The sequence below is a fragment of the Gambusia affinis genome, linkage group LG22, assembly GCF_019740435.1.
Source record: "Gambusia affinis linkage group LG22, SWU_Gaff_1.0, whole genome shotgun sequence".
Lineage (NCBI taxonomy): Eukaryota > Metazoa > Chordata > Actinopteri > Cyprinodontiformes > Poeciliidae > Gambusia > Gambusia affinis.
Window position 1 is genome coordinate 3,298,855 of NC_057889.1, and position 24,708 is coordinate 3,323,562.

At 35.8% G+C, this 24,708-nt stretch overlaps 1 protein-coding gene across 1 annotated transcript in view; it reads right to left on the reverse strand.

Moving 5' to 3' along the window:
* Positions 1-829: 829 nt before the first annotated feature.
* The window catches only part of man1a1 (mannosidase, alpha, class 1A, member 1), a 119,440-nt gene continuing 95,561 nt past the window's right edge, over positions 830-24,708 (reverse strand). Inside the window, exons 6-12 of the mRNA XM_044106533.1 lie at positions 17,352-17,475; positions 17,186-17,279; positions 13,174-13,289; positions 9,083-9,302; positions 7,980-8,152; positions 6,901-7,016; positions 830-4,980 (exon numbers count right to left, since the gene is read on the reverse strand). Of these exons, the coding sequence (XP_043962468.1) occupies positions 4,854-4,980; positions 6,901-7,016; positions 7,980-8,152; positions 9,083-9,302; positions 13,174-13,289; positions 17,186-17,279; positions 17,352-17,475 (970 nt within the window). The 3' untranslated portion in view covers positions 830-4,853. The remainder of the gene's footprint in view (positions 4,981-6,900; positions 7,017-7,979; positions 8,153-9,082; positions 9,303-13,173; positions 13,290-17,185; positions 17,280-17,351; positions 17,476-24,708) is intronic.

Consider the following 24,708-nt stretch of genomic DNA (forward strand, 5'->3'; position numbering starts at 1 on the left):
AATACCTCACTTGGCAGATAATACTAGAGTTAAAGGTTGTCATAGCAGAGACAGAATTCTGTTATCCTCAGAATAATGGTCCTCAGAGCAAAAACTAGATTTCAGCAGATGCAGCTAAAAACAAATATTTACATGAATATAAAAACAGCCATTTTTTTCCTCTGCAAACTGAATATTTAGCCAATTTAGCAACATTTAAATTTAAGCTTCCTTTCATTTCCTCAGTATTTGGTAGAATTGCAGAGTTCTGTTAAACGTTCTGGGTTTCCTTCCACAAGTTTGTTGATAATTTGCTGGAATTTTGTCTTATTTCTGCTGACAGAACTGGTGAAACTAGATCACATTTCCTGCTCAGAAAACCAATTCATTAAGTGCACCAGTCCCTCCTGCTGCTAAACATGACAAGTTACAAGGTTCCTTTATATTTTTATATATAGTTTCATCAGACTACAGGACGTTATGCATTTTTCTGTTTTTTATGGCTTCTTCCTCACTGAATGGCCTTTCAGCTCATCAGAACATTTTAAAAATGTTCCTGTCAAAAAAATCAGAAGATTTTTTTACTCACATCTTTGGTCAGTTTTTTTTTTTTTATGTCACATGAGGATCAAGTTGGCTAAAATAATATATGTATAGATAATTAACCAATTAGACGCTTGCAAAGCAATGACATCATCATCTGAGAATTCCAAATTCTATTTGCTGATAAAACAGAAATTTGCAAAAAAAATAAATAAATAAAAAATGTACAAATGCCACAAAACCTATTTCGGGTTTCTGAAGGTTTTCTTTGGACTTTGGTTGCTTGATAAAAACAAGGAAACAACAATTATTAGAAGATGTTTTATTCACAATAGAAGTGTAACAAATATAGTTTATTAAAAAGTCTGCTGCTCAATATTATCATTTTATTCCATATATTCAGAAGAATCTTTATATAAATGCCAAACGGCTCGTCTGCCGCGATGCAATATTTACATTTCATATCAACAATAATTATATTTAACACAATAAATCAAATTTCCCCACAGAATTAAAACACTGCATACAAATGTAAAATAATCTATGTGCAATGGAATGATTCTCAGTGAGTTTTTCTGCATTTCTGAGGCTGTTTTCACACATTTGAAGCTCTAAAACGTCGGCTGTTTGGGCGACTGAGTCAGTGACAGAAAAACAATGAATCACAAAATGATCAAAAGAGAAAATAATTTTTTTTAAAAATCACCAAAAAGTCTGACAATTTTTATGGAAATAATTTAAATCTGAAGGTGAAAATTCAACCAGATTAAAATAGAAATAAAAAAAGCTGCGGATCAGCCCTTTAAAGAGTCTAAACCAATAATTCTCAAAAATCTGAACAGCTAATTTCATTTCCTGCAAATAAAAAATAAAATAATGAAAACTTCTGATTTAAAAGATAAATTCAAACCTACAAAGCAGCAACTCATCTTTTTAAATCCTTAATTTCACCACAAATGAATTGAGAAATCAGAACAAAAAATCTAAACTAAACATTTTGGCTTGAATTTTATGAGAAAATTGTGTATTTAAAGCAAATTCTTCATGTTAAAGCTGTAAAAAAATATATGAAAATGCTGCTTTACACACAAATAAAAATCCATTGATTCGGAGTTGAAATACATCCAATAATTCAGCGAAAACTAAAATTAACAGCAAATCGTTTCTTTCTGAGCAAAATGATTCAAGTTTTAGATTTTTTTCTTCCTTTGATTCTTAGTTTCCCCTGTTTGCGTTTCTACCTCTCAGTAAATTCGTTCTTCTGCAGCTTTTTGTGCTTTTTAAGACAAATAATGAGTGAAATAAAGCAAAAGAATTTCACATTTGCTGGTACATTCATTCGGCTCCATCTCATCCTTTGTTTTGTCGTTGAAAACTATTTTAAAAACAACAGACTTCAATCTTTTTGTTTTTTTGCAGATTATAAAGCAGCTGTTTCTGCAGTTTGATTACTGATTAACCCGCAGCGCCCCCTGGAGTCGCCTCCCAGCATCAGCATCTCCTAATTATCTACCAGAAATAAATTATCACAATCAGCTGTTACAGTTTCAGACAAACAAAAGAGAAAAACCATTCAGAGAAAAAAAATTATTTAAATAGTCTAACTTTTTGAAGTAAATATTTAATTTGAGATAAATTAATTAAATTTTTTTCCCTGTTGGAGGAAATTAAAGCTTTTTATTGAGATTTGATTCCCAAACTTTGGAAAAATAAATTAAAAATCCTCTTTTTGACACCGAAATGAACAATGTCATTAAACTGATGTTTGATTTTCCTATCCAATCAAAGCAGAAATTTAATTTAATCAGTTTCAGAAAATAAAGTCAACTAATCTAATAGATGCTTTAAAAACAATCAGAAAAATGTTTTGTTTTCAGTTGAATTTAATAGTTTTTTCAACTTTTTAAGAGAATTAAATCAACAATCTTCCTTTGTGAACCTCAAAAATCATTTTTTAAAATTGTTTTCAGCAGCAGTTTCTGCTTTTTTCATTTTCTAGTCAAAATGTCTTGGTCAGATTAAAAAGATCATATTGATTCTAGTTGGTTTCAGTATCTTAAAGTGAAGGAATCTCATATATGCTTTAAAAACAAGAGATTGATTAGTTGATTTCAGTTTAATTTGACTGTTTTTGGTACTTTTTCAGAAAATTAAATCAACTAATCCTTTTTCCTGCCTTTTTAAAACTTTTTTCTGTGTTTTGGCCAAACTTAACGGTCAGACAGATGTTTTATAAACCTCAGATAAATAATCTCTGGCGGTGACGCGACTTTTTTAACGACTCGCCATCTGCCGTCTGTCTGCTTTAAAACTCAGCTGATGAATTTAATCCGCCGCCTCCAACATCATCATCTGGCAAGACGAGAGAAAGATCTGCGAGTCTTGCACATTGTGATTGGTAATTACTTTATAATGCAGCTAATTTCACAGTCTGCAGTCATTTGGCCCAAGATTCAGGAAGCGCAGTGGCAGTCTGCCACCACTAGGTGCCACTGCAGCCCAGGAAATCAGACTTTCCTCTGGAGAGGGAATAACACATCTGATCTCTACTTCAGATGGATTTTCCTCAGAAAGGAGTGGTAATCCTTTTATTCGTGTCCACTTTTGGTTAAATCTTCATCTGAAGGATGGGAACATACTTAAAGCCGAGAGTCTTTGCTAAAAAAATCCCTTCTTTGTGTTCATATGAGCTGCAACTCCTCTGTTTTTACCAGCGAAGGCACTAGATTAAAGACTAAACTGGATGAAATCTGGCTTCGTCTCTGTGGTTCCATGGAAAAAAAACGATAAATTAATCGTGATGTAAACGACAACGTAAATGGAAAAAGCTGCGCTACGTCAGTATGGCTTCAATGTGACTGAAGGTGGAGCTTTTAGAGCACAGTTGAGTATTTCCTCACAGAGGAGAAGATTCTGCACGACGGAAACTAGAAGAGGAGACGAAGGTTACATCCACTCATCAATACCAACTTCCACTACATTGACATCGCCGCTTTGCAGGACAAAATGATTAAAAACCATCCAACTTCAAAGATTTTTTCACAGTAAGAACAGTTGATTTCCTCTAATCTCAGGGTCAAATATGTACATACACCACCGAGGCCCGAGTGGCTGGTTATTAACATCTCAGTTACAAGATGTTGATAAAAACAAACCAACTAATCAGGTTTACTGGACAATTCACAGTGGGCTGTTTTTTGTCTTTGTTTTATCATTTATTGTGAAAAATTTCTCGAAACTTTTAATGAGGTTGGAGTCTAAAATGATCATTTAAAGTTTGTTCAGATGAGTGGATGTAAACTCTGGAACAGCAGCGTAAACGTTCAGGGTCTCAATGGAGGCACTGATCTCAAAATTAGAGCTGATATTGATATCCGATATTAATATACTGGATGTTTTACCACATTTCTGACAGTGAAAGAACCAGAAAACTAATATCCCAGAATCCTCTGCAGCATCACCATCACATCGGGCATTAATATCGGGCCAATTCTGGTATTTCATGCATCTCCCAAAAAAGATAAAATAAAATAAAATAAAATAAAGCTCCCTGACAATTTAAGCTGCTCCAAAATCCATCAAAATTAGTTTTAGTTCAAGGGTTTAAAAAAATATTCAAGTCTGAGCTCATTAAGCCTAAAATCAAACCAATTTTTATAGGAAAAACAGGCAAAAAACAATCGAGTTAGGAAGAAAGATCCGTTTTTAAATCCCTGTCTTGGTCAAACTCCGATGGAAATGTGAGACAGAGGAACCAATCAAACATCTGGTCAAAGAAAACCAGTTGAATGTACTGGCAGATATGAACGAGGCATGATTTAGATAGATGAAAACATAAAAAAGGAAATCCCAGTGTTTGTCCAACCAAACAGATCCTCAAGCAGCGAAAAGGAAACAGAAAGTGAACCGGGAGTCTTTCTGCTCGCCGTGTCACTTCGTCGCCCCAGTCAGTCAGAGCTGAAGGGTTTTTGTTCCCAAACGTCTTTAATTCACAGAGCCGCCTGGTTTCACCCTCACAGAGAAAAAACCTAAACCCAACAAACATCCCAATAAATAACGTGACCGGACGAAGAGCAGCTGATTATCTCTGCCGTTTCCAATCCAAACAGGAAGTTCTCATGATTCCGGTTTTAAATAAGCTGCTCCGGATCCGACCCAACCGGAGATCAGTGTTTGCAAAAAGATAAAAAAAACCCCAAAAACCAAAAACAAATCAGATAAAACCAGAACAGATCCAGTTCATAAAAAGAACAAAAAAATCAAAATCCGACAAGGAGGAACCTGTCACCAGCAGGAGGCTCAGATATACAGGGTCAGAGGTCACTGGGAGGCTACTCCACTTCGTTGGGCGTGTCCGTTTTGTCCTTCCTGATGACAGGCAGAGGGTGAGCCTCGGTGTTGAAGACCCAGTGTTCGAACGGCAGGTGGTCGTCGTCGGAGAACAGCAGGTACAGATACCTGCAGAAAAACACAAACAGAAACTTTTTCAGATCATTTTCAGACCAACAGACGGGTCGCTAACATTCACTAATCCACCAAGTCAGTTAGCACATAAAACGTAAATCCTGTTGATCAAGTATCAACTGGATATTTGATCAACTCTATCAAATATCCTGTTACAGAAAAAACATTTAAACTTAGCACTTTAGCATTAGCATCCACTAATTACCATGTTGTTGAAGTGCCTCTGTGTCACATGATAAAACCTCAGGGAAAATATCATTTCCCTAACTTAACAAATTAAGTGTTGGATTTCTTGTGTTAAATTATGCAAAAATTGTCCTGCTTGTGGGCAGACAAGAAACCTGCCGACACGATCCGTAAAAACAAAAATAACTGGAAACAATTAGAGCAAAACGTGACGCTGCGGCTGGCAGGGAGATCAGAGACATTTGGTGTTTTTCACAGTTTCTGTCTCTACTATTTGGAGCCTTTTGTAATTAACTTTTTTTACATTTATGTAACAGGCATCGTCTGGCTGACATGTCTGTAATCACTGAAGCTAAATTAGAAGCGCTTGTTTTGTCATTATTCCTGGAACTTTCTCCAGATTTTAGATTTGTTTCTCTGGTGCTCCGTATCGGAGGACATGCTGAGCTTTGCTGATTCATTTGGAGAAGATCGACACGAGCAAGCAGAGACATTAAGAAGGTTTTTAAACAATTTGAATTCATTAAGATGAATTAAAACCAAAAAGAGTTTAAATTCATTGATATATGATATTTATTACGGCTATCAGTATCGTTTTGTGACAGTATTCTACATTATACAGCAGAGACAAACTAAAGTTAAATATTTAATTTAATTACACTTCACTGCTCTGAGAACAAAACACTAATTTCACAAAAAACTAAAAAAATTAATAACTTCAATTAATAAAATACAAGATAAAGGTCTGCTATTTTACATATTCTCTGGTATTTAGTAAATAGAAATAATTTTGGTAATTCTAATCAACTGAAAACAAGAAAGGTTTAGTCCGATTTAACTTCAGACCAAGAAAAAAATTGTTTTTATTAGATGTATGAATTTGTTTGATTTCAATTGTATTTTCCAAATTCAGGATTTTAATGACCCATTAAGTTACGTTGGGAGTCAAACTCATTTAAAATTTTAGTTTCATTAAGATTATGAATGTTGTCAAAGGGCTGTTTGTGGCAGAATGTAGTGATAAAACAAATTAAACTGTTAAAATATTAATATGTGTCTCTGCATTCAATGAGTATTTCTTTAAATTAAATAATTTTGAACATCTTTCCAGGACTTTGCAGTTGTTTTTCTCATTTCTTGTGCACTGATTTTGTGGAGCAGGTTTAGAAATATTTGCAATATTAAAAGTGACACTTTGAACAGTGGAGTAAAAGTAAGAAATACTGCCCCCTGTAGGTGGGAGGTAGCATCACTTAAACCAAATGCATTGATTTCAACGATGGCACTTGACAAAATGTAACGTCTGTTACTGGTTTTCATAATTATTGACTACATGATGTGTTAGGATGTTTTATGATTTCATGATGTAAAACAGTTTGAACTTCCGTGTTGCTTTAATATGCTGTACTAATTAACACGATTGATTGAATGATTTTAACCATTTTTGCAGAACATTTGCAATAAAATCACAACTATAGACCCACAAAAAACAAAAAAAAATACTGGCACCTGTTTATTGTGTGTTAATTTCCACAAGATTTGGCCCCAGGGTCTTGAGTTTGACACGAGTATCTTAGAGTGTGTGTGTGTGTGTGTGTGTGTGTGTGTGCGTGTGTGTGAAATAACCTTGAGCCTCTGTCTGAAGCTGAGCTGAGGTGAAAAGCAGCTTCAGTTTGTGTCAGGTCAGGCCTGCAGGGCCGAAGGGAACGCGGCTCAGTTTGGACTTACTTTAGTGTTTCGGCCAGGTAGAAGCTCTGCTGCACGTCGTCGTGGTTCGGAGACGAGGCGTAGACGTCTCTGACGCCGCTGTAGCCTCCTTCTAGTCGACAGTGTTTCTCCAAGGCCTGGATGAGACGCAAACAGACAGACTCTTAAAATGTCCCTCAACTCTTCAGCTCATGTCCTTCTTATAGAAAGGGAGCTAAATGAGATCTTGTTTTATCTTAAAGTGGCGTCATTACGTGTTGCAGCACCATTTTATATCACAATCAAGTTACTATTTTAATTTCAGTTATAAAAATGCTACATATATCAAATATGACTTTAAAATTGTCTCTGTCTCTTTAAGAAGCTCCTGCTCTTCCTGGAACTCCGCCTACAGGAAGTCATCTCAACATTTGTTACCAAGGCAAACTGTAAGTCTGCCTTAGTAACAAATTTAGTCAGTTTTTGTGATAAACAATATCATTGCTTTGAGTACATTTTCAGGTGAAAACAAAGCGGCATAATAATGCAAGAACACATTCTCAAAGATTAATAAACATTAAATTCTGATGAACATTTAACACCAGATCTGGAAGACATTTTAAATATCCAAATAAATTTACATAACAAATAAAATTAACTAGTTTAGACTTTTATCATCCAGTTTTTGGTAGAAAGAGAAAAAAACACAATAAATTATGTAAATGGAAATTATTCAGCTTGTTTTAATTTATTATGTGATTAATTGATTTATTGTTTATTACGACAGGGCTCCTCCATTAACCCTTTAACAATGTTAAAGGGTTAAACTTCTCAGAGTTTCACTGAGAAGCAGCTCCTTTAATAGGCTCAGCTCACCAGTTTCACCAGGTGTTTGCTAATTGCTGCTGGCTAGTCTGAAGGAGCACAATAGGGGAGGAAACCTAGTTGGCATGGAGATTAAAGGATTCCTCAAATATGCATAAAAGAATCAAAGCAACACTCCAGGTATGTGTTTGATGAGGGAATAACATTATAAACATGATGTAAAGCTCAAACTGTTCCTTTAAATAAAATTACAACAAATTGAGAGGAACTTTATGAGTGTTGTGAAGTTACTTCACCTGGACAGCCTCCCAGCCCCACTCTCTGTATTTGGGGTCGTGGGTGAATCTCCACATGTACATGTAGGTCTCGATGACCTCCGGGCGCAGGATGAAATATTTCTCGTTCTGTCGGGTCGCGATGGCCTCCACTCCGCCGTCGAAGCGGAACGCCTCCGGACCGAGTTTCAGCGCTTCGGAGAAAGGAAACAACACAATTTAAGACTCAGATCGCAGCTTTTATTTACTTTATGTCAAGTATTTATATCACCTGACAGCCACTGTTAGTAGACTTTAGATTCATCTGATAGCTGCAGTATCATTTATCATTTATCATTTAGTTTAAGCTTCATATGTGGGTGCAGAGAAGAACACCTTCATAAAACTGTTTTCATTTTGCTCATGGTCGTAATCCTCCAGAAACTTATTGAAACATCTAACAAAATATAATCATTATCATTATAATCATTTTACAATGTTTAATAAGATAAAGATAATACTATGATAAAAGAATAAAAATGAATATTTTAATGATAATAGCGTAGGCAAATATTTGATGATTAATTGAAAATTCTTCAGTTTTATTTAACCACTTTGTCATTTTTATACAATATTAAAAATACATTAAAAGATGCAGGAAAACAATTCTCCAGTTAGCGATTAATCAATTACTAAATCGGTTGATTATCTTAATAATCAATTAATCACAATTAATCTGATTAATCATTTCAATGGATTTGTTTCTTGAAGGTAAATGGAAAGTATTTATCCTTTTTAAGAAAAGCTTCTTGCTTTTATTTTAAACTGAAGATATGAAATAAACAGGACAAATGTTTTTTTTTTATTAAAAAGCAGAGTTTGCTTTATCCACTCAAACTTTACAAAATAAAGGAGGCATTCCATTTTTGTTTTTGTCGTGAAAACAAAAAAAAAAATCCTAGATAAAATATTTGAATCCACAAGAATTTAATGATCAATTTACTCAAAAAAGAAAAAAGGCACAACATGCTTTATATCATAAATAAAATATTTACTAAGACTAGGATCTATTTATAGTTCATTCTGAAATTATTATTATGAAATACAAAATTTTCAGAGGATTCAAAGGCTCGTCATGGAGTTACCTGTCCTGGCGTACGACTCATGGCAGGTGCGAGCGATCTCCGCCGCCTGCTCCATCTGGTGGCCTGTCTTGTCACCAGGGGCCCCGTCGGCGCCCAGAGCGATCATGCCGCCGGCGAAACACGTCAGGTGGCCCATCTTGTGCTCCAGCAGCCCTCCCTTCCACTCGGCTATGTAGGTCAGTCCGCTGCTCGACTTCCTCATCAGGTTGGTTTCTATGGCCTGGAAGAAAGAAACAGGGCGATGAGAAACAAAAAAACATGAATCCAATGTTTCTATGATAGGGATGCAATTTATCAATTATTTAATTAATCTGAAGTTAATTGATAAGCAGCCATTTTCTTGAAAACTTGAGTTTTCTCCACGGCTTTGCTTTGATTGCCTCTTTTTGACAACAAATCCAAGATTCTTTATAAAAAAATTATTTAGTTTATCTAAAGTTGATTAACTGTAAACATTTAATTGATTAACGGCCATTTTAAACAAAACAAACAAAAAAACAAGTGTTTTTCTAGTATCATAATGGCGGATCGTCTTTCCATAACACAAAGAGCTAAACTGTCCATAATATGCTGAATTAAAATGATTCAACTGTAATTTTTTCTATCAGTTGTATTCAATATAACTAATAATGGCGGAAAATTGAGGTTTTCTCACATTAATCAACTTAGATATACATCTATAAAGTATAACAATCCAGGAACCTCTTAGGTTGCTGAATTGAAAAATAAAAGAGTAAAATATGTCAGACATGTAATTAACAGAAATCCCGTCTGTTGCTCTTGAAAGAATGCTAAAGTTTCGCTCTATAAAGTGCACTAACTCAAGTCAGCCCTTAAAATCAACCCGCTTACTGGCGCCAGGTTTTTTCGCCCCATCATCTTAATTTTCTCAGTTGTCCGCCTGCTTTTCTATCAAACCCTTACCTTGGTAGCACATCGTTAATATTTGGTTGAAAAGTCGACGCTGCTTCGCCACACAGTAATGTTAAGGTGAAACTTCATCTATATTTCAAAACAGAACACAATGGACCTTACCAGAGGGGCCGCTTTTCATTGGCTGATGCTCATTCTACGTGGTCACGTGGGTGGCAGTCTCACAAACACGAGCTTTTCGTTAGCTAAGTACAGCATAATAGCAGTTCCGATACAACTTCTACACCTTGAAGCCTGTCTGCTACACAGTCTAACGTTAGCTAAACAGATCAATATGCAACGTGTACTGTATCTGACACACACTAAAGATTTTATTTTAGCAGAAAAGGCTTTGGACTAAATTGTTACTCGTGTTAGCCACTCTAGCACGAAGTACAGCTGGTCAATCAACCATCGCTGTGTTCAGGGAAGCGCTGATTAATAATCCATAAATAAATATCAAGCCTGGAAACTTGATATCGTAACGGACTGGATGTTATGTTTTTAACGTAATCTTTGCTCGTCTTGCGGGGCGCAGGCGGTTGATACGGTAACAAGTGTGCTTAAACTACAAAGAGAGACAGACTAAAAAGGTACGAATGGTTTTGAGTTGATCACTTGTTCGGGTTATTTTACCTTTGTTTACATTTGCTGTGGCTTATTACAGCCGCTGTAGTTTCTAAACGTTGGACCAATTACCCTGTTTGTGATTATACGTCATTCATAACAAACATAACAAACATCAAAAAGAACAAATAGATTTCATAAAATTTTAACAAACAAATGGCTTCTTTACCGTAACAGAGCTCTTTGGTTCCTCTTATCAGTCTGTAGCTTCTCATATTGAGGTCATCAAACCAAATTTCAGATCTACCATAACTGACCGACTGACACCTGCTAGCCTCAGGTTTGCAACCAGCTTGTGACTGAGAAACCAGTAACCTCCTCCCAGATGATGACATGAACTTGATAGTTCCTCTGTCCATTGTAGTAGCTGATATATTGTGAAAATCAGGTAGAAATTATGCACTAATGGAGTCATGTTTACATAGAAACAATGCGCTACGAGGCTTTGCTTGTGAGACTTGCGGTCACGTGGGTCGGTTGTGGGCGGAGCTTGGTAAGGTCCATAAAGTACTTTTCATCCCGCAGCGGATCGTTTCTCTTTCCCGCTCCGCCATTTTGTTTCTCTGCTTCAACGGCTCCGATCAAGAATGAGGCGCGGCGCCCTCTGCTGGAGGCGGCCAAACTACAGCACTAAAATTGGGTCTAGCGGACGTTACAAGTTAATCGATTGGAATTAATTTTAATCTAAAAAACAGTTGCTCGATGATTTATCATAAATTTGTTACTTTTTTGGATCACTAGTCAATAATCCTCCCAGATTTAGTTATTGTTGACGTTTAACTCCAATATTTACGCTCTTGAACGCACCACAGTGAGCCAGAAGGACATCCAGCAGCTTTCTCCAGCTGAGACCCGTTGCTTGTCACCACAACTTAACTTGATGATTTATTATAATGGAGGAAATAAATAATCCTCTGGGTTCAGGAGGATTTTTTTTCCTTCCTGCAAATCATCTGTTTAGTATCTTCGACTCTGTGTGAGCCGCTTCGTGAGGTTATTTAAATAACCGGACTTTTGTAATGTCTGCAGATGAAAGTAAATACCACAGCATGACTGCTTTTTATTACCCACAGCTGACCTTGCTGTTGTTGTCCGCCATTATCCAGCATCATCTATAATGACTCAGAGGCTGCATGAGGGATTTAAACCCTGTGGAGTAAACGGCAACACTTCACCAGCTGTAAACAAACGCCACGCTGTCTGCTCAGAGGGAACAAGTGGAAATTAGACGTCCACTCGCTGTGAGGTTTATGCAATACCACCAGGTTCTAAAAAGTTTCATTTGATTGGATCACATACTGGGGATATGTCGTCTCTAATTTCAACTAAACAACATTGCCCACTATAGTTTTCAGTTGATTTCCCTATTTTTTGTCTTTTTGCACCAAACAGAAAAGTTACTACAGTAGATCCTAATGTTAAGCTAACATCGGATTATAACTGCCCATTTCAATAGTTTGAACACCAAATATACCTCAATATGCATTAATAAACATTATATTGCTTTTGACTCATTATCACTGGAACATTAACCAACATATTTGACATATCATATTTGATATTTATTACAGCACTTGACAAAATAGGATGTCAATTGGTTTTTATGACTTACTTTGTGTTTTTATTATGTAAAGCACCTTCTTGCTGAAATGTGTTATACAAATAAAATTGATTGGATCTATGTTTCCATTTTTCATGTACAACTCTCATGTGGATTTTATGCGAACATTTAAAATGTGTTAAAAATAAATAAAGTAAACAAAAATGCGAATCAGACATGTCCATCTACTGGTTTGGAGCGAAACAACTGAGCTACGCAAAGTTTAATTTTCATCAGATGTTGACACTGAGCATGGCAGTAAAAAAGCAAGAAGTAGAGGTTGCAAACTACCTACTAACTGCAGTGAAGCCAGCCCGTTACCTAGCAACCTCCGCGGAGTTCCGACCGTTACCTAGCAACCCAAGCAGAGCTCCAGCAAGTTTGGTCAGGTGGTTTCCCACTGTATGAGCTGTACAAAGGCTGCTTTAAAAGAGTTTTGTTGTTGACTTACCATCCAAAAACCACTTGTTGACTCCAATTCTGCTTTTAAAAGACGTACGGTTGTACAGTTGCGCATTTGTTTGCAGCCATTTTCACCTGCGAGTTTAAACATTGACTTGAGGGGGTGTGGCCAGCAGCAGCTTATTTGCATATAAGGTGACATGAGGCCCTAAAACAGCTCAAAATCGGACTGAAATTTGATTACCTAACAATGATTTTGAGCTAAAAATGTAACAAACCTGTTTTGGATCGCCCACAGAGCTAACCTAACCTGTTCAAGGAAGCATAATACCTAAAGCAGGAGATCAGAAAAATCACCGTGCATTAAGTTTGACATCTTAAAGTGAAGTCAGATTTGTGGATAAAGACATATTTAGTATTTCTGACCAACCTCTGAAGCTTTATTTAAGTCCCTGCCCTTTGTTTAACTTGAGCAGCTAATCCAATAAAGACCCTCTCAGCATGTGTGTGTGTGTGTGTGTGTGTGTGTGTGTGTGTGTTTGTGCCTCACCTGCAGGGCATCGTAGTACATCTTCTTCCCTTCCTCGTCGGTCTTGTCGGACATAAGCCAGGCCTTGAGCAGATACTCATAGAAGCTGTCGCCGAGGCCACCCACAGACACGTGATCTGCAGCAAAGATTAGCAGAGGAACATAAATCAGCGCCGCGCGGCTCCAGCGCGGCCGCTGCACAAACACCGCTACATTATCCTGGTGGCAGGCTGATCGAGTAGTTTTCTAGTTTTTGTCCTGCTGATAGTCGGCGAAGGCACATCCATATGCACGCGTCATTAACGCAGTCCGGCCGCGCTGAGAAGCGCAGAGATTAAATGTCAGCTGTGATCATCTTGAGGCGAAAAGAGAGGAAGAGGATGATGATGATGAGGAGGGTTTGGTTTAAAGATGGGGAAACATTTAAAAATAAAGAATCAGTGATGAACAGAAACCTAGAATAATATTTGTACACTGCAAAAACACAAAATCAGTAGTTTTGGGTTAGTTTTCTAATGTAAATATCTAAGTAAACCGGATATAAGAAAACTAACTCAAAAGTTAGAAGTAGGAGCTTATTTAAAGGAAATAATTCCTTCATATTGATTAAAAGGTTCAAATTATTTAACTTAAAACAAGATTTTTTCCGGTTCGGAGTTTTAAAAAAATTGCGACTTTTTTATGGTAATATTACGACTTTGTTTTCAAGAAGTTGCTTCAATTTAAATTATTCCTTCTGTGAGTTGAACAGATTACTACGATTACTACAAGAACCTTCTTTAATTATGAGAATATAGTTCCAATATTAGCAGAAAAAGACACAATTTTACCAATAAAATGTCCTAAAATCACAAGAAAAACTTTTATTTAATGAGAATTTAGTTTTTGTTATTTTTCATATCGGAATTTTCATAAAATTCCGACTTTATTTTCAAAAAGTTGCTTTTATTTCAGATATCCCTTCTGTGAGTTGGACAATTAACTCGGAGCTATGACAATTTAGTTTAATTACGACATTAAATAATTATAATATAAGTAGAAAAAGATTACATTTTATCAATAGAATGTCTTAAAAAATTAGTTTTAACGAGAAATGTTTTCTTTCTTATTTGTTGGCGTTCATAAAATTACTACTTTATTCTGGTCATTTTAACATTTATTGTCATTTTATTCCAACTTTGTCATACGGCTATTCTTGGATACCATTCTTGCATTATTATGACTTTACTCTCCTTATTAAAAGTAAATCTGAACAAGAGTTGATCTGAAGTCAAAGTCCAAATAAAACACACTTATAAAACAAGATGGCCGCCATGGGCGTTCTGTTTGGAAACATGGACTAAATCTTAAAAAACTTGATTAAATCGATTCATTTCTCAACACGACTCCAACCTTCAGGTAGGATTTAAGAGTTTATAAGCATTTCTCCTGCCAAAGTTCATAGTTTACAATTTATTAAGCAAATCCAACCGCCATCATTTACTACCGGCCTGGATAAACAACTTTTACGCATCCATTCCTCTTTTCTTTATGTTATCTAAACAGCGATTCTACTTTTATGCGTCACTTAATGAAATACTTGCCTGAAAACACTGTTATCAGCTTTGTGTCACATAAATATGAACAATTATAACCGCTCATGTGTTCAAATGGTTGTTTTACTGAGCATTTCAGAGCAGTCTGCGGGAACAGATCCATATTTATCCGACTCAGACGGTTGCAGGCCTTTCAGAAAAGGCTGCGCAGTAAAACTATACCTGACAGCGATCCAATAAAAGCTGAGAGCATATCAGTGGATATAAAAACAAAATAATAAAACCAGGCGAAAGGATTTTTACTTTAATGTCACATTCTTTTTCGGTGAAAAGCACAAGTTTCTCTCTTTTTTGTTTTACGGAGAACAGTAAAAGTTAACAGCAACATGATGTGAATAAAAGGTGAAATTGGATCAAGAATATAGAACTTTTTATGGCTGTTAAATGTAAAACAGTAAAAAGTAGAAGGTGGGTTTAAGGAGGTCAATTTGAGTTTGTCTGAAAGCATCTTTTTCCACTTTATGTTCAGATGTTTGGCTGCAGCTGCTGCAGTTTTTGGACTTTCAGAATAATTCTTTAATGATTATTTTTATTAAGATTTTGTAGATCAGTAGATTTAGTTCAGTTGTTGTGAAGGCGTCAACAGCTAAATAATGTTTTAATCAGAGTTACTTTATTCAAATACAAAGAAACTTTTGAGAAACAATGTACTTTAAGGAGTATTTTTACATTTTACTTTTTCTTGAGTAATTTTATTTTGAAATATTTTTATATTTATTTGAAGTATCAAATTTCCTCAATTTTCTACCCACTGGATGAAAAACAAACATGTTTTAACCACAAATCCACCAAACTCAGACACCTGCAGATTTTGTTGAAGTTTCATAAGTTTTTTTTTTTTTAAAGAAACATTTTATTTTTGCCTGATTTTGTTATTTCTTGTTACTGATATGAATTATTGTCATTTTGGTTCCTAAAATACCAAAATTCGACTTAACTTTATACTTTGGTCCATCTGATGGTGTAATTTTTAAATATTAAATGATTGATAATTTGTTCAGTTACTCTGTATTTCAGTAAACTTTTAAAAAACTTTTTTACTCTTACTTGAGTAAAAATATGTTGAAGTTGTACAATTTCTGCCCCTGTGGTTTTAATTATGTTTATTACATTTTGAAGCCAGATTTTAATACATTATTAGATATTGCAGTGTTACAGGGATCTAGTCAAAGTCCGGACTAAAATCTAATTCAGATGTTTTATTCAGAGCTGAATAAAAACAATTTGGGAAACAGGAGGGGGTCCAAATTTCTCCACAGATCAACTCTTTCCTTTAATAAAAGAAGTAATTATTTAAAATCAACATTTTCTCTTTATCTAGGCTAAATATGACTGATAGAAAACTTTCTCTGATGTATAAAAAACACCAACATCCCAGCTTCGCTCTCTGTTATTCTTTGTTCTCCACTCGTCCTTCACGTCCAACGCCTCCATCATCATCATCATTACCTGTTTAGCTCCGTTGTTTTAAGAGTCAGCTAATGGGTTTAAAATTACACCCTATCAGCAACATAAAAGCATCCGAACTGACTGAGAATGAAAATACTTGACGGGTGAAGAGTGAAGTCATCCAACACGGTTCAAACGGCAGCTTCAGGAAATGGAGCATGACTTTATCTGATGTTAGTAAACATTGGCATGTTCTTGAGCTCATATAGGGATGATTTTTTTATTTAGAAATTTAGTCAAAGTTCAAGAAGAAAATTAAATTATTTTTCTTTAATTTTCCTGTTGAAAATGTTTATTTCTACAGGAATCTCGTTTCTTCTGCTAATTCTAGTTAGCAACAAAACATTAAAGTCCAAAAAAGATTATATTTCAATTGTGCATCATTTATAAACAATAATCAATAATCTCAGTCTGATCCAGACAGTTTAATGATTACAGCAGGAGAATAAGTGTATATCATCTCTGCTGATTTAAATCTGTACAGTTACAGGTGAAAGACGGACATAATGCGCTGCAGAACAGCAGCAATTTGCATGAATTAGTTCAAACCTGGGCGACGTTCAGAATGTAATAAATTCAGATTTCTACTGTCGGTTTGCATAATGAACTCAGACAGTGTCTTATATGTTACCTACAGCGTTTCTTCTATATGGGAAGCTTTAAGTTTGAGTTTTTGCATATTCTGCTGTTCGTAGGAGGTTAAAGATGTTCTTTAAAAATGTGTGTCATGAACAATAAGAGTTTATTAATATCAAATTAATGTCCTAAAAGCCCCAGAGAGATGCTTAAATTAATCCATTGGAGCTGTTCTGCTCTGGCAGGTATATTGGTAACTTCTTTCTAGTTTAAATGGATTGTGTTTGAATTTATTGGCAGGTTTATTGAAACTTTAATTGTTTGTGTCCTGACCACACGCTTCTCACAGCCACCGTTAAGGTTCAGATGTAAACAGATGAAATAATACTTTATCAAGTAACAGAGTTACTTACGTTGGCCCCACTGGCCGCTGTTCGGGTTCAGGTAGTTCGGATAAAGTCCCTGAGGTTTGTCCAAACGGTTCAGCACTTTCCTGATGTTCATCACCTACAGATACAGAAGTCACATTTCAGTGAAATGGTTGTTTTGAAGAGATTTCCATGGCTGTGATTCGGTTACCTTTTGAGCAAACTCTGGGTTCCCGGAGAGTTTGCTGAGGTGCATGAACTCCAGATGGAGGGTGCCGTACTCTGCCAGGATGCTGCTGCCGCCAGAAGCCCAGGGCCAGTTCCTACCGACACCACTGGACACAAAGAGGGACGGTTAGAAATGGAGGGAGGGAGGGAGGAAGGATGAGTGGATGGATGGATAAATAAATGTATTTATGGATAAATTGGTGGTTAGACAGATGGATGAGTGGATGAACTGATGGACTGATTGTTGGTTGGGTGAATGGATGGATGTTTTTAGAGCCATTATTGCATGGATTATTATCATTATTCTATAGATTTAAACAGATAAATTGATGGAGGAAAGCTCAACATAAAGTCTAATTTCAAACTAATGGAAACAGAAATTTCTTCCATATTTCCCTTTTCCATAATTTTGCAGATTTAAAAACAATTCAAACTATTTTCCAGACTTCCAGTTTCTCTAGGAAGTGTCATAAAAAAACAAACCTCCATTAATGTGACAAAGAAATGATAAAGAGATGAAACGATAGACCAGGAGTTTAGGGTCAAATCCAAACATAGAGGCATTTATTAGCATTAAACCAGCAGCTCCTTTGATCCAGGAGACATCTTAGCACTACATTTGCATTCTTCTTCTTTTGTGTTTCTGATTTTAACAAACAGATTTCTAAAATAAACCCGGAAGGAGGCAGATTGACATCACAAAAAGCAGCATATTTTTTCTTTCTGGAGAGCAACCTGCTTCCTTGACAAGTACAAAAGACTCTGCAACGCAGTGTCTGCAAGATCATTAAAGCCACTGATGAGACAATTTCAGGCCAAGGACTGATGACTCTGATGGCAATGCCTCAAGTGAGTACTCATGAATACATATTGGCTATTTACTTCACTGTCAGTGCAACAAGAAGCGCACAAAACAACCGCCGCATTCAGGGAAGAGATCCAGCAAATGAGAGGAAGAAGAAGAAAAAGAAAAAGAAGAAGAAGAGGAGATCTGTGAATTGGGAGAGGAGCCACACTCACACAGATCTCTTTAAGGACGTGGATGAACATACTAATTATCCCCCCCTTTCAAGTCATCATGCTGCACGAGGCGTAATTTGTTTCCCATTACACCCTGGATTTAATCAAGTCAGCCAAACAGAGGGAGGACCAGGGGAGCAGCAGGCGGAGAGACGCGGCAGGGTCACCGGTGAGAGACAAACCCATCAGCGGAGACCCGGGTTCATCGATGATTCAGTCTGAATACACGTTTAACCCCTTCAGGCCTGAATCCACTGGAATGGACGTTTACTGTCCTTTTTCTTTACTTTATTCTGGGTTACTATTACAAATATTAGCAACTTATTATCATCATACCATCATTATTATTTATCACTTTTTAAAAAAATGATTCATTGTTGTGTAGCAGGCTGCACAGTGGTGCAGTTGGTAGAGCGGTTGCCTGGCAGCAAGAAGGTCCTGGGTTCGATTCCCGGCCGGGGTCTTTCTGCATGGAGTTTGCATGTTCTCCCTGTGCATGGTGGGTTCTCTCCGGGTTCTCCGGCTTCCTCCCACGGTCCAAAAACATGACTGTCAGGTTAATTGGTTTCTCTAAATTCTCCCTAGGTGTGAGTGTGCGTGGTTGTTTGTCTCTGTGTTGCCCTGTGACAGACTGGCGACCTGTCCAGGTGACCCTGCCTCTCGCCCAGAACGCAGCTGGAGAGGAACCAGCAACCCTCCCGACCCCATTAGGGAAGAAGGGTGTTCAGAAAATGGATGGATGGATGGATGTTGTGTAGCACAGATTAGGAAGAATTTATAGGAATACATTTGCAAGGAGTTGGTAATTATTCTGTAAGAATGGTTGTTATTTACAATCATTATTATTATCTGTAGATTTTCTTGTCTTGTTATGAATCGGTTTGTAATCATTTTGTTTGTGTAATATAATTTATTTGTCTTTAACACAGTATATTCTACAGGCACAAGAATATTATTCCATGGTTTTTAATTACAGATTTTGGTTAATTATTAAGTTGGTAAGTGATATAATTCATCCAATTGAAAAAATTAACTCATTTCAAACAGAAAAGTAACGATAACCTAACTATGTTGTTGTTGGTGATGTAAGCAGATGTTTCTCTGTCCTACCGATTGCTTGTTTTCTTGTTTTTAAAAACTTTTTTTAAACAAACAAATAAACAAAATTAAATCTGGCTGATAACGTAAATTTAAAAGAGAACCTTAAATGTACAACAGGGAATGAACTTCTACTGAATTGATGGAACGGCTAAATTTATAGTCTAAGTTTGTTATCGTTTGTTTTAATTATCTTTGGTTTTAATAAAGTTTTGATATTGCTGAAATAGTTTGTATGGTATTTATGTATTTTTGTCATGTTCGTAAGATGTTGAAGATTTAAATTTTAAGGAATACCATCACGTCTCTTTTGTACTGTTTGGCATTTACTGTGGTAGACACTAATGGGAATCCCTAAATAAACAAAAACAAATCATATAAAATGGGGATTTTGTAATATGAATGATTCTTGTTGATGACATGGACAGATCAATGGATGGATGAATTGTTAATGATGTTATTGATGGATGGATGAATGGGATCAGTGGATGTTGTGATGATGGATCGACGGGTACAAAGTTTAGACAAGGGGTTAAAAAAACCTAAACTTTATCTTCTTCATTTCTGCTCCACTTTGGACCAAATGAGCCAGTTTAGAAACGTTAAACCAGTTTCTTTGTTTCCAGTTCCATTGGCTCCCATTCTGGGACTGGAAAATGGCAATAATCCATCGTAATACTGAACAATGGAGCTTCGTCTGGCCCACCTGGGTCCACCGTTGTGTTTGACTGCTGAGGCACATGGCCCACTGACCCAGTTAGCAAAGCTCCTTTAACAACTCCACGCTCCACAGAGTGGGGAGACACTTATTAAAGTAAATTATTTGGTTAATGTCCTGCTGCATTACTGAAAGTGGAGCGATCTTATTCAAATAATACGATGTTTAAATGGATGAAGTGCACACATGGCTTTGATTTCAGCTTTTTAATGGATCATCAGGGAATTAAATGAATCAAAACAAACTTCACCTGCGAGTTTCTTTTATGCCTCTTCTCATTTAGCCATTAGTAAAAGCTTTGAGATGTTGAATAGAGCTGTTGTAGGGGAGTTTTATTTTTTTTAAATCCACCAAGATGAAAATCTACTCACTCATTCACTCAATGTTTATGAAACGTTGCGGTGACCCAGAGCTGCAGTTTTATCAGGAGATTATGAAAAGACCTTCACTAATGCACCGAGGCTGATGCACAACTTTCATTATGAATCCAGAGATCAACATAAATTATCCAACTCTGATTGAAGCGATATGATGCTGTTTGTTTAAAATGGTATGGGTTTATCTGCTTGTCCCACATTTTGGGTAAACATTGTTTATCTGTTATATATTTGCAAACCCAGAGGGGTCAAAGTGTTGATGAATAACTGATGCTGCTGTGATTTAAATTAGAGGACATGAGTCGCTCCTGGTGAGGTTTTATTTCACTCAAATCATCAGAAAAATCACAAAATCATGAGTTTTTCAGCCTGCAGTGCATTCTGCCGAGAGAGCAACTACTATTTAAAGAATAACTTTCAAATATGGGTGGGGATTTTTCTGATTTTTGGTGCCAAGATTCAATTTAAAAATAAATTTTTGAATTGTTCGTAATGATTTCTTAATCTACTGGTGTTCAAAGTATCCTCTTGATTTACTCCAATCTGTTTTGGGCTAAAACGATTAATCAAAATCATGGTGATTAATCGATAATTGAAATAATTCTCAACTAACCTAGTAATCGATTAATTGCTAATTGGAGTATATAGACTCACAAAAAGGCTATTTGAAGTAATAAGTCAAAACCTTATAAAATATATATAAACATTTTGCATTTAATATAAAAAACTTTAGTCTGCAAATATTTTTTAGCCAAAACTTCTCAACTAGCGTAGCTTTAGCTTCATCGGGTTTAAATTTACCAAAGAAATGCCATGTTGACGCATTTTAAGCAATGAAATGGTTTCTTATTTACAAAAGGAACTGAATTGTTTATTTGTGTCTTTTACATAATTGTGCTAAAAAGCATCAGGAGGAAAAAGAAAAATCTGTACAATGTGCTAATTTGTGTTTTAGACAAATCGCTAAAATAATCGATTACTAAAATAGCCTGAACAGGATATACATTAAAATATCACATTTATTAAATTTGAAATATTAATTCATGTTAGAAAGCCATTTATGGCCTTTTTTAGAGTTGTTATACTCTAACAATTAATTGCTTAAATTAGTTGACAATAATTTCAATAATCGATTAATCGTTTCAGTCCTAATGTGAATCAATTTTTTGGCACACTCCTACTTTCCAACTTCATATATTAATAATCAAGTTTCCCTTCAGGGTCATGAATTAATCAGGAAACATTAGAAGTGCACTTTGTAGCTAGAGAAAAAAAATATATTTTTCACACTTTCATTGTCCCCAGCCTCAACAGGAAGCCTCCACTTCTCTTTTTCCACCTCATTCTCTTTGCTCCCGCCTCAGAATCTATTGCACCTCTCCTCCTGCAGCCGTGAGCAAAACGTGGTTTGCGATAATGTCAGAGTTTGGGTGCCTTAATTAGAGACCTTTAATCACGGCTGCCTCACACCGCCGCAGGTTGCTGCTCTGAGAGGTAGAGCGAACATTTGGGCAACTTATTCCCTCAAAGAAATCTGTGTAACATGAAAGCCAATAATTTAGTTTATGGTTAGATAAAAAGATTAGGGGTGATGATATTGTGCTACGACTCCAACTTCTGTCTGACCACAGCACATCTGCCCAGTGCTTGGAGGATTTATGCTTTTATTGATTTTATAAATCAATCAAAATCAACAAAATGTTTGACAGAAAGACAACAAAATGATGTAAATTAAATAAAAATACAGTACATAAGTTAAATATCCAACACCTTGATTATCAAGAAAATGCCCAGAAATGGCCTCAGAACCACGTCAACTAGGACTGGCTGATAAATTGACTTAATCAAATACTCATATTTTGGGTTTTTGAAGATTTAATTTGTGGAAAATCCGGATTTCTTTTGACAACGGATTAATAAAACCAGGATACAATTTCTTTTCTTTCAATTACCAGAATAAAGACAAAAAATCTAAATGAGGAATGTTGAGTATCTTTTGAAGTTACTTTCCTAAAACTTTTACAGATAATACTTCATATTTAATAGAAAAACTTAAATCTTAAAACTTAAATTGATAGTTATTGAAGCAATAACAAGTTGTTTTTTCTCAAAAACTTTTCTGTTGTAATTTTCAGATGGGTTTTTTTCTGGTAAAATTGCATTATGATTATATTTTTGTAATTACTCTAAAATCTTTGTACCCTGGCCTTAATACTTTAATGTAAAACTCACAGAAGGGATGGCTGGAATAAAAGCCAATTTTTGAAAAACATTTGCAATTTCTGTTTTTAAAATATTAAAAATTGGAAATGAGTTTTTATTAAAAAAACTCTAATAACCCCAAAATGTTTACAGTCTAAAAATGACCGCTACATGCTAAGCTAATGCAACTATAAACTAGTATTTTAAACAGCTGCTTTTGTTGAAATCAAATGTCTGAATCTGTAAAAGTCTGATGGAATATTCTGTGAAATGTTTCAACTTAAGTCGGAAACCAATCATGTATCATCTTCCCAAACTTTGTCCTGATTCCCACACATGAACACAAGTCAACTAAAACACTAAATACCAACTCAGATAAACAGCTCTCACATTTATCTGCCTCTGCTGAGCCAAACTGCATGAATTAACAACTTAATTTTCCTCCAACATCAAGAAGAAAATGCTCCAGGACAGAATGGGCCAACATGAGGTCACCTGGAAAGAAAACATCTCCCAGCTGCCAAACACGTCCATTCCCAGTCCAAACGTATTAATCACAGATGCAAATTGACCCCAAAGTGGGATAAAAACACAGAAGGAAAGAGACGGTTCAACTCTTCCATTGCTATCAAAAACAGGATTGGTTTTTTGCTCCAGTTCAGTGACAAAGTTGATTTTTTAACATAAATTACTGCCATTTGTAACATCTGTTGATGCAAGAACAATACTAGAGAAAAGAAACAATCATGTAAAAATATTCTGAACCTGAATAAGGTGAATGTTTTCACATTTTACTATAAATTAACTTCATCTGATGTTCAAAAAATATACATAATAACTGCAAGGTGGAAGAAAATTTATTTTTATGGACAAATGTGAAATTGTAGCATCTCTTAATAAATAACATATGAAACTAACACCTGCATTGTAACATGGTGGTGGTGGCATCATGATGTGGGGTTTTCTCAGGTTCCCTCATTCCAGAATCGACACTATATTATCAAATGTACTGGCACACTTCCTCTAATTCACTAATAACGGAGCTATTTTTTCATGTAGTGCTTCAGCATTTCTGCTAACGTTTTTACTAACATGTAGCTACTTAGCTTCCAAGCAGAAGTGACGTTTATATTAATGCTCTTATTTTGAAGGGGGTTAAGAGTTTACAGGTAGGTGTGCAAAACCAAAATTTAACTTAAGAAAATAATTGAGAACCACTGCTTTAATCTGGCAGAATGTCTTTAGGACTACATTTTTAGTGCAGACTGTGAGCTAAATGTTTGTGTCCAACATTAGTGTCTAACCTCACTAATGGTCAAAAATCGACATAACTGCACTCCTACACTTTATAATATACTGTAATGTTTACTTTTAACTAAAGGATAATTTTTTTTATCATATATGAACAATAAAATAAATTCATGATGTGGTTCTAGTAAGATATGTGCAAGGGGCTGCAGATGCTGCCAAAGACGTTACATTTATTCAAGTTTTTTATGTTAAAATCTAAAGATTCAAAGAAAAAATGCTTTAATATGTCTAAATACAGTAAGATGGAAGTGTACATGTTAGTGTTTGATGCAATCATTGGTTTGGTGTCTGTTGAGAGGACAGAAAAGCTAATTTCAGGATCCAAACACCTGAACAAAAGCCAACAAAGCCCGATGCCTTGTACACACACAGAGACACAATAGTCCAGCTCATTAAGACCCGTCAGTATGCAGTGCGGTGGGAGTGATTTGCAAAGGCTTTATCAGTCAAGATGTTAATAAGAAGAGCAGTGGGACATAGTAGCCAGATCTGATAGCAACCGTGGAGCTGCTGTGTACCTGAAAGACAAAGTGACAGGGGAGGAAAGGCTTCTAAAAAGTTTATGTTCCAGGTTTAAAAGTATAAAAAAGCCATTACACAACAGAGAATGTATT